Source organism: Pteropus vampyrus, unplaced genomic scaffold (assembly GCF_000151845.1).
Source record: "Pteropus vampyrus isolate Shadow unplaced genomic scaffold, Pvam_2.0 Scaffold19, whole genome shotgun sequence".
In the NCBI taxonomy this organism is placed as follows: domain Eukaryota; kingdom Metazoa; phylum Chordata; class Mammalia; order Chiroptera; family Pteropodidae; genus Pteropus; species Pteropus vampyrus.
In genome coordinates, this window is record NW_011888800.1 from 15,219,546 (window position 1) to 15,230,635 (window position 11,090).

At 41.9% G+C, this 11,090-nt stretch overlaps 1 protein-coding gene and 1 pseudogene across 1 annotated transcript in view; one reads left to right on the forward strand and one right to left on the reverse strand.

The window, feature by feature from the left end:
- Nucleotides 1–11,090, reverse strand: part of MYO5C (myosin VC) — a 91,213-nt gene that overhangs the window by 26,302 nt on the left and 53,821 nt on the right. Inside the window, 7 exon segments of the mRNA XM_023527721.1 lie at nt 332–412; nt 501–564; nt 877–970; nt 3,133–3,313; nt 5,323–5,386; nt 8,382–8,475; nt 9,803–9,967. Coding sequence (XP_023383489.1) covers nt 332–412; nt 501–564; nt 877–970; nt 3,133–3,313; nt 5,323–5,386; nt 8,382–8,475; nt 9,803–9,967 — 743 coding nt within the window.
- On the forward strand, nt 6,194–6,312 carry LOC111736458 (annotated as a pseudogene).

The following is an 11,090-nucleotide window of genomic DNA, read 5'->3' on the forward strand; positions in this document are numbered from 1 at the left end:
CTGTGATAAAAGTTTATTAATGTAAAAAAATGCAGCAAACTCCTACTTAAACATATCTATATATCTATTGCAACACTAACTTATTTGGTATAATGAGTTTTCACTGCATAGGTTATGGGTTTTATTACTCAGCAAGGTAGCTCATAGAGATTGTTCCTCATTATTAAACTAATTACTTTAATCCTTGAAGAAATATTTCCAGTGATTATTAGATCATTCTTCTGTAATAACATGTACTTTCTCTATCAGATCTATGTAAGATAAACATTTGGCTTTCCAATAGTCTATTATCTCTGAAAAATCACAAAGAACCCTGAGAGGACTTTCTCACCGTGTTGCTTTCTTTAGTCCTTCATAAGCAAACCAAAGTTCTCCATCCTCATTTAAATGTTCCAGATCTTCCACAGAGAGCCTAGAAAATAAAATGAGGATAAAAAAAATATATTATCTCTCTCATGTGTTACATAGTTCTAAATGTTTGATAACGCAAAAATGATTACCTGTTTCTTACATCTTCAATATCATAGCTTTCAAGAAGTTGTTTGGTGATCTCTGACATCTTTTCTGAGAGGAAAAGGCAGAGCATGTATAAATTATGTTTCTGTATGATTTTTCTCCTCCTCTCTTCTAGGGCCCAGTTTTCCAACTTCACAGAGGCTTCAGCTAATGATCCCATCAGTTAACTAACTTACCAGTTATTCAAACAACCAATTATCCAACCAACCAACCAATCTACCAGCTATGAAGCCAAGCAGCTATTGAAACTATCACATATCCAACCAACCTCATACCAGTTGGTGGACACATTTCCTTAGCAGTGACACTTGTGATGTATTCAGTTTGCATCTCATGGGCTCAGTGACTCATTTTTGTTACCTCTCATTTCCCGTTTTTGTGACTGCACATGTTTTTCCACGTCTATCTTCTGTGCCTGAAGTAGTTCTATCTCCTTTTCAAACTCAGAGATTGTCTGAATCACAGCGATGATCGTATCAGGTGAAGAAAAAAAATAGCTATTATGATTTATGTCAAAGGGAATATTCTTACAGTATTGTGTATCTATACAAAGCATCCTCACTGCAGTCCCTTAGTTAAAATTTTGTTAAACCGTAACTCCCCATACAATGTGGCCTTGAAACATGTTTAACTGCTCAAAATATTGTTACTTATTCCCAGATCTACTCGGTTGTATCAATTGAATTAGTTTCCCTACTTAAAAGGAAACAATAACCACTTACTATAAGCTTGGGTGAGATAAGGAGGAAGGGGGGCCAAGAGAAGTAAAATCAAAGGGGCTAAATTCTCTTTCACTGTATGGTGAAATATTGGATGCAAGGATGTAGGCAACTGTGTGTTTGGGCTCCAGCTAAGTTTAGAAGTGGCACAATGGCAGAGCCAGGGTGCACCCAGGCAGTGAAGGGCTGGCCCTGGGGGCATGACCAGGGTCTACTGAGGGGCAGTTCTGGTTGTAGGGAAGAGACTGTATTTTGCCTTTATTCACCTTTTAAGTTCAGCTTGAGTGAGAATCTCAGGTTTATGTTTTGTTTTTTTTAATTCCCACCTTCCATCCCTGACCTACGGATGTTGCCATCTCCCCTTAAGAATTGGATCTCTGAAGGTGGGGCGTCTCCTCCCACATGCTCGCGGTGCACACCCGAGGCCTGGTGCATCCAGGGTATGGGCCATGGCTCTGCTAGGGCTCGAACCCAGGACCTTCTGAGTGCAAAGCAGAAATGGTAACCACTACTCTATGGAAACACCCCAGGTTTGTGTTTTTGTAGCTATGAGAGACATGCAAAGGTGAATAACCTCTCCTTGGTATTTTCTGTTAGTCTAAGTGTTTAAGGGTACAGCTCTTGTATCTAAAGGGGGTGAGACAGGAGATTGAAGAGACATTTACTGATCACTACATATACAACCTCATCCTTACAACATATGGTGAGCAGAGTGATCTTTTATAGATTAGAAAACTGAAGCTGCATAAAGAGTAAATGGCATGTTCAGGGTCACACAGCAAGCTGACGGGGGCCCCAGGACCATCCAATCAAAAGCCCTAATCTTTGTCATGTTTCAGTAGATGTCTCAAGTCATATGTGTATTTACTTAGAGATGGATTATAACAGGTATAACATGATGATTATGGGTTATTTTCTTTGAAAATCAGATTACTCTTAATGTACCACATTGGAGAGTTGGGACTGAAGTTTTAGTTACCAAAGAGGAAGTAAGTGACAAATATTGCTGCCCCACTCCACGTGCAGGCATGTGATTTCCCAAGATATAGACTGCAGCCAGGTGACATGACTGCCACAGATTGACATCAGTCTTATGTCACTGCTAAGAATAAAGCAGTCGTAGGAATATGTGGTCCTTCCTGATCCCACTGTCCAACCTCTTACTTCTAAGCAATAGGAAACCAGGGCCTGGCGAATATGGACAGCTCTGCTCTGAAGTGCAGAGGCGACCCAGATGTGATTCTTAATGCTCTTTTAAGCCACGCATAGCTAATCCATAACAATTACAGAAAATAACCACGTAATCTTAATACTACTAACATATGTGTCACATATTTAGTGGAAGTTGAAAAGCTTTCCAATCTTACACTGAAATGTCTTGCATTTAAGAACAAAGGGACACACAGTTTTGTGTTTTCCAGGAGAGAAGGAGTACAGTTAAGCTCTGATTGTCCAAGTACAGATCATTGCTTCTGTAGGATTTTCTGATAGTAGTTTCAAATGTACGATTCTGATAATAAGGTAACTGAATTTTAATATAGGTATTTATAGGTATATAACAGCATGATGGATTGTATATTAAGAGTTCATGTCAATTTATAATTTAATTTGGACATATCCTCTAAGTCAACATATTTGAGTATCTTTGTGTAAATGTAATTTCTAAAAAATTAGAAAGCTGACCCTTCAAATATAAAAAACAATTACTGCTAAGTCAAAGTCAAAGGCGGCTTGGGGTTTCTACTTGTAAAAATTGTTACCAGGGCCCTTTCTTTTGCCTTTGGCCTTCATACGGATGCTTTTAGCCGTCTGATTCTGTGGGAATGTGAAACTGCCCCCTGTGCAGGTAAACTCACTCAGCCAGAGGGCTTGTTTAAAACTGAGAAGCAGCTTCTACCTTTGCCTGCTTGGTCAGCCGGGCCACTTCCCCCTTTAAGCCATCAGAGGTGACACGCTCTTCCTCCACTTGATGCTGCAGTTGCATTTTCTCATCCTTGAGAGCTTTAATTTCTTCTTTCAAAGACCAGATCTGCTTCTCATAGTCTTGTGTTTTTAGTTCAAAACTTTTTTCAAGAAGTCTAGCCAGCAAAAGGAAAAAATAATTACCTTAGAATTGTCTCTAAAGTCTTTCCCTGAATTAGAACAATACATCATTTTGAAAATGAGAGGAGACTTGGAAAGGGGGAGACAAGTTAATTAGGATCTATTGTGACAGTTCCAATAGACAATGGCCTTATTTTTAGCTATGTTCCTGTCCCCTTAGGTTAAGGAAGCTTCTTATACCTTCTGATCTGAGTAGGATAGCTCTATAATTGTCACTCAAATGAAACACAGGAGGCTGAACTTAAAGACTCAGTGGCAGTTGGGGTACTGTATTCTCAAAGCTCCATTAGTTCCATGTGGCCCTGAGGAAGGGCCACTTCCCTCAGCAAAGACATTGGCATGTTCTGCCAAGTCCTGGCACCTGCCAAGTTCCAAAGCCCTCGAGGGGTTTGGTTTGACTTGGTCCTAAACTAGTTAATGCAGCCATTTAATATGTCAAAGTGTTCGGCCCTTCAAACATTCTAGAATAAATGGCAGTAAGTCCAGTGCTCCAAAGCCCATGAAAACTCAATTCCTAGTGAGACAGTTACTCAATTAAATATGGGATGACTGACCAAGAAAATAAATGAAGAAAGATACATGACCTAGACCAGCCCAACACAGCCTACAGGGAACCAGTCAGAATTGAAACAGTCCTAGGGGCTCTACAAGTTTATTAATCATCATTCTACTTGCTAGGCTGACAACTCAATTCATTTTATGACTTATTATGACTTATTTATAGCACAAAGGAAAAAACCCTAAAAGAGTCCTATTCCCAATAGGTTTTTGTTTCATTTCCTTTTATAGATATTAATAAACTTTTAAATTTTGTTTTCAAGTTTTAAAAAACCTGCACTGCTCCTAAGAGTCCAGTGAAATACATCTGTAGAAGTAGACTGCAACCAGAAGTCTCATGTAAAAAGAATCATAGATTTGCAGCTTAAACTGGTTGGGTGTGCGCCCACATAATGTGGGTGTCTTTGTGCCTCTGGAGGGTTGTGACAGGGGCCAAGACTTCCCCCCATCAGCTGACCAGGCACCAGACCAAGCTACACGTGAGTGCTGATGAGGACTGCAAAGAGCTCAAAGTAACCTTGCTCTTCAGGCCCACTGCTTGAAATGATTGTGCTCCCAGTGGCCCTAGTATGCAGTGAGATGACAAGAACCGAGTTCCTCTCCTAGAGTTCAGAATTCATTGAAAAATAGATTTTTCAAGGTAAAGAGCCAAATATTCCTATTTTAAAACTGATATAGGACCGGAAACACTTCATTTCTCAATGCTTAGGGGCCTTCAGTGACACTCCTTCCTCTAACTTTTTGCCATCTTGCCTCCTCACCCAGACTCAGCCTCTCCTGATAACTAACTGCATGGGGAAGTTGTAAATCCTACCACCCCAGGCAGCCCTGAGCTTACTGGCCCGTGATAGGGACATGCCAAGAATGTTCCCTTTCTCTCTGCCATGCTGCCACGCTTCCCTACTTTGAGATCTAAAACCTCTGAGTTGACTCAAGTGAATGGAGTGCAGACTGCAGGTTAGCAAAAGGTTTGATATTGACATAGGAAAAGTGTGGCTGGTTCAGTTCAAGGTCATGGGGAGCTGTCTTAATTTTTGTGAGGTGGGTTCCAACCCTTGTTATCTGGGGCAAGAATCAAGTAACAGATACACCAAGTGGGGCAAAGGGGAGGGGTTTATTCTCTAGGCAAAAATCTTTCTTCTTGGACTTGATGGAAGTTAAAAGGGGGTGGCAGTCTCTTTTTACTGTCTTAGCGATAAAGAGAAAGCAAGAAATTCCCAGTAGTCCACTGTCCACAACTGCAAACCTGTGCAGTGTCTGAAACTCTGTGGGACTTAGCTCCCAAATCTCAAAGTCTTTCACTTTCTAAAATTATTCACACCCCATTCTCCTGTATCTGTGATCTGCTATCTGTAAGCTGAGAAGCAAAATATAAAAGAGCAGAGAGAGAGAAAGCAGTAGCTGTAAGGTAAACTAGATTTCATACATTCTTTGCCGTTCTTCTTTTTGTACATCGTCAAAGAGCTGCTTGGTAAGGTCATCCATTTTTCCTGAGAAAAGAGAAAGCTCTTTGAAATATGTCTGCAAACCAAGGCCTTGATGGAGTCACATCATGTTTAAAAAGTGAGAAGGCAAGAACAATTATGGGGCATTTATTATTAATAGGACTTAAGATGACAGTGTGACTGTTACTTCTATAAATGAGAGAAGTGGACAAGGGGGGGTTCAAAATAATAATTCTCACAAAATAATAATTCTCACAAATTTTTCATGTTGGGATCTATCAATAGTTTCATTTATAGCACTTTTACTGGTATGAATGTCACTTGTTTGATTAAAATAGGCATATTGGCTTTGAGATAACAAATATTATTAAAAGCAAACAGAAATGGTAAATTTGTGATAGGGCTTCCCAATGTTGGCACTATTGACACTTTAAGCTGGGTAATTCTTTAATGTGGAGAGGGGACTGTCCTGTGCACAGTAGGGTGCTGAGCAGCATCCCTGGCTTCTACCCACTAGAAGTCAGTAGCACCTCTGTTCCAGCTGTGACAAATAAATTGTCTCCAGGCATTGCCCTAAGGGTACAGAGGTGAACAAAAGTGCCTCGGTTGATTGAGAACCATTCATTCATGATAATCAAGAAAATAATAAAGTATCTGACTTTATCTGGGGAAGATGAAGTGTAAAAAAGATGCTGTTGCATTTGAATATAAGAGCTCTAACATAAAGTACAGGTTAAAGGGGCATTGGACAACTAGGAAACAGTCACTGGGTTCTGGACATCCTCTGGCTGTGGCAGCCCCACGTTCCCACCATGTCCACATACAACAGGTGCCCTTCAAAACAAGAGCAGGGTCTATGGCCATGCTACCCTGAACAAGCCCGATCCCGTCTGATCTCAGAAGCTAAGCAGGGTCGGGCCTGGTTAGTACTTGGATGAGAGACCACCTAGGAAGACCAGGTGCTGTAGGTATAAAAAAAATAAATAAATAAAAATTATAAATAAACAAATAAAATTCACATTTAAAGAACAAAACAAAACAAGAGCAGGATGACAGATGCAGCCCATCAAAACCTGATGTCCCTATTTATATTTGGCTGACACCTAATTCTTGAATTGTGTCTCATTCCTGAGTCCTGCCTCAGAGGGGAGCCCAGGAGTAAGGTGACAATAGCCATCCTCCAAATTACTTGGTTAAAAAAAAGCCAATAGTTTAATAGTTTATCTAATGCACTGTCACATGACCCTGAAGCAAAATGATTGTTTTAGAATGTCATGATCTAGCAAGAAAATATGAGGGAAGATGCTTAAACTTTAATTTAGAAGCCAGCATATTTGATTTAATTTCAGTTTCCAATTTACTCACAGAACTGGCTTCAGTTCTAGTGCTCGCCATCTTGGGCCATTTGCCAAGGGCCTAAAGAGGCTGTTCAAATGTGATTTTCTTCCCAAGAGCAATGGGATGCAGTCCAAGCTGGAATCTCAAAAAGGGGAAACGACTCTGATGACATCCCTTCGTCATAGGTCACAGGGTAAGCAAAGACTTACAAAACATTGTTTGCCACAGGTAGGGAAACTCTCAGGATGAGCAGTTTATAAACACTGGGTTTGAAAGTTTTCATGCACTTTTTAGCAGAAAGTATATAATTATCCACCCAAACATATCAATGAAGTTAACTATGTGATTTTCAGAACACACTTGTGGGAATTTAAATTTTCTTGTGAGAAATTCCACTTAAAGTTAGAAAAAAGAACTAATACCCAAGAGGAATGTATTATAATGGAAAAAAGTGGCAGTGGGTAAGTCCTTCCCTAATTCGGTTTTAGGTTTACTCACAAACCCCTGACCTCCCTCTGTGCATCAACGCCCACATCATCACAAGGTGGAAGGCACAGATTCATCATAGAATCTGGAACAGGAGGGCGCGCCCAATCCTGGGCATCCTCTGAATGGCCTTGTCTGCTCTGCTGGCCAGGACTCAGGATGTTTACTTCCTCCTACTGACATGTGCTTCTCCTGCACTCTGACCTGAACCCCCAGGGCTCCTGCGCTCCTCTGGGTCCTGGTGTATCCAGCCCCTGCTGGGCCTGTGTTAGATCCCCAGGTCAGAACCCTTGAGCCCCATGCTCCACATCAGATCCTAAGGAAACTATCCCTGGACAAGACAAATAACCGAGTGTGCTGATTTAAACTATCTGGTGGGAAACCACCAGTAGCATGTTCCTGTTGAGATTTAGCAAGTGCTTGGAACTAGAATTTGAGCTGGAAAGCTATGAGCGGACAGAGCCAGGCTCTGGGTGGCTGCTCCACACCCCTGACAAAAAGTGATACCACCACTAACTCCAAGGGCCTGTGGATGATGTGGCTCGAGGGCTGAGCTGGGCCCTCCGTATAGGGCCAGGGCAGTGGCAGAGGATGTGCATATCACTCAGACCAAGTAACTTGGACAGATCTGAAATCTGACTGAAAATTCTTGGCAAGCAAGAAATGTTACTTCGACATCACCTTGTGCATCAGGATACCACAAAGTTTAAAAAAAAAATACAGATGTCTTTTACTTTGTGAGTTATATAGATGTCTAATCACTATGTTGTACACCTGAAACTAATGTAATATTGTATGCCAACTGTAACTGAAAAATAAAAATATTGTTTAAAAAAATACTGATGTCTGGACCACTACTGCCACCACTACCCACAGGTGCACCCATGCACACACAGACACACATCCTCTCATCTCCTGATGGGAAAGTTCCAGGCTTACAGCCCAATCATCTGTACTCTGCGAATGGCCTAGGAGGGTCTGAGACAGGGATTGCTGTGCTGTTTGACAAAAGATGGAAATAAAAACAGATGAATCTATAGGGTAAAGTTACCGTCATTTAAATATAATTATCTGTGGAGCAAAAATTTTCTTGTTACACTAAGTATATACCAGAGATTCTGATTTTGCCTAACTCAATTCTCACCCAATCATTATTTCTGGAACAACTGGACAAGTGAACTCATGGATACACGGGTCAGGCCACCTTGGGCTTTACCTTTCAGCTCCTCAGTTTGCTCTTGAAGCTTCTGCTGTATTTGCTCTTTTTGTTGTTCCAGTTCTGAATTATGCTTCTGAAGCTTTGCCAATTTCTAGAAAAGGGAAGGAAAAAAAAACTTTCTTGAAAACCTCATTTCAAGTTTTGTCACCATTCCCTTTCTTGGTGAAAAGCTGTATATTTTTAAATTAGTATATATATATACATACACCCACACCCGCCCACCCGCGCACACATTTTTTTGGTCTCAGATCCTGTCCTTGGATAGCAGCCAGCACCAGCCTACTGCAAGACATGACATTTACTTTCACATGCAAGGGTTCCATGTGATTTCATCAAGCAGACACTACTAGTTCCTAACCTGGCCTACCAATGGCTGAAATCAAGGAGAAAGAACCAAACCAAGTTCTCCTCAAAATCAAAGAAACTCCTCTATCCTTCTCTTGAGCTTCTTGACAGCCAGGGCATTTAATATTAAATATGATATAAATTATTTATGATATGACACGGATTGATACTTTGAGAGTGTTATGACTCTGGAAGGATATGTGATCATGACATAAGTTCTATTATTTTAGCTTCTCTTGGTCAAGCGTCTGCTGAGCGGGCAGCTGGGGGCTCTAGGTGCTGATTGATGGTTGGTAACTGGCAGTGTGGGCAATGCCAGTAGCTGTGCTGGTGCATCTGGGCGAGGGTCCACGGGGAGGGCAGAGGGATGTCCTGGGGTTCCAGGCTGCCACAATCCCGGGTGCTGTAAGACTTTGGAAAGTGCGGGAGAACTGACAGTAATAAAGACAGTCTCAGAGAATATTAGCTCATGCCTGTGCAAGGCTCTACAACAGGCATTTGGCTAAATTATTTATCTGACAATTTCATTTTCACAACTCTGTCAGGTCTTTTTTTAATTCCTATTTTATAAATGAGAAAACTAAAGAAGGTAAGGGACTTGCCTAAGGTTGCCCAGCCAGACAGCAGCAGAGACAAGGTTTGAACCTGGCACACTGGATTTTTACGTCTATTGCTTTTTTTATTGCACCACAGAGATGAAAACCTGCCCCGAGCGTTGCACTGCTGTTCTGGGGAAGGTGCTTCAGGGGACACACCAGATGGGCCAGCAACAGGGAACCAAACTCATCCTGGAAAAGAGGGAACCATGACGCCAGGGCTCCTTCTTAGCTTTTCATCACTTTATGAAAGTTGAAAGACAAAACCTTATGCTAGGCTTCTTAAAGCCTGAACCTCCTCCCCTCTCACTCTGACTCTAGGGCTCCACCCTCCTTCCCCTAAAAGGGAGTGCCTTCTGATGATGGAAGCCAACAGCAAAATTTCATCTGCTCTGCAGAAATCTGGGGTAAAATGCTGTGCTGTGGTCTCTTCTGTGGAAACTCTTAGGTACTGCCAGAGTCACGACCAGCACAGACCTCTTCTACAGCAGTCTTGTATCTCTTCCCCTTCTCCTCGTAATTGTGCCTGTGGGCAGCTGCTCTGTCCAGTTCCAGTTCCAGTTTCTGAATCTTCTCCATGTCACCAGCCCGAACAGCAGCCAGGCTGGTCAGCTTTTCCACCAGCCCATGGTTCTCTCTGTTCTAGAGAAAAGAAACAGCAGGTGCTTAGGGGTTTACACCACGTAAAGAAGCTGTTCTTTTTGGTTCTCAGAACCTTTAACATGGCATCTAAATCTTTCAGAGTTTTAGTTATACAGATCACGTTTATCATTATGATGGCATAATAAGCATCTTCATTCCAGTGAAAAGAGAGACGCAGATCTCATCAGGATTGTTTCTGAGCTGGTGATTCTTTTAGTGTAGGGCCAGTCCAATCCTGGAACTCCAGGACCGCCCTAGCATTGTGGGCTGAATTGTGTCTCTCACTGCCACATACCTCGCCCCCCTCCACCCCAATTCGTATGGCATAGTTCTAATACCAGTACTTGGAATGTGATTTTATTTGGAGAAAGGATCTTTAAAGATGTAAATTAAGGTAAAACAAGGTCATTATGGTAGGCCCTAATTCAGGATGACTGGAGTCTTTATAAGGAGATTTGGACACAGACACACACAGAGGGAAGATAATGTGAAGACAGAAGGAGAAAATAACCATCTGCAAGCCAAGGAGAGACAACTCAGTAGAAACCAACTCTGCCAATACCTTGATCTTAGACTTCCGGCCTCTAGAACTGTGAGAAAATAAATGCTGTTTAAGCCACTCAGTCCGTGGTAGTTTGTTATGGTAGCCCTAGCAAATGAATATGCCTAGAATGGAACCCAGGCAGTGTCGAGACACCCACAGGCCCTGCTCCCAGCTGACCACGACTGTTTTTCAGTGCTGTTCTCTGCATAAGAGATATAACATGCAGGTCTGTTGCACAGCAGCACAATGAGGGGAAATTGCATCAAAATCTCACGTTTATTTGTTTACACATTCATCCATTGATGAAAGACCCCTATTACCATATTAAAGTTCACCTTAGGAGAATCTCGGTATTAATTGAGGCAAGCCCAGGAGTGAGTTTTATAGACCTGCATGCTGCATTTTCCTCAGCCTTTGTCTCCTAGCTGAGAGCATGCGGATTTTTCTCCCTACCAGTGAGAATGGCATGGGGAGTCTTCCCAAATGAGGGAGGGCTGCGGCTAGACCATATGGACCTTTGGGCAAATTAGACAAAGGTACTCCTGCCTCAAGGCAGCCCAGCTTTGTGCCAGGACACAT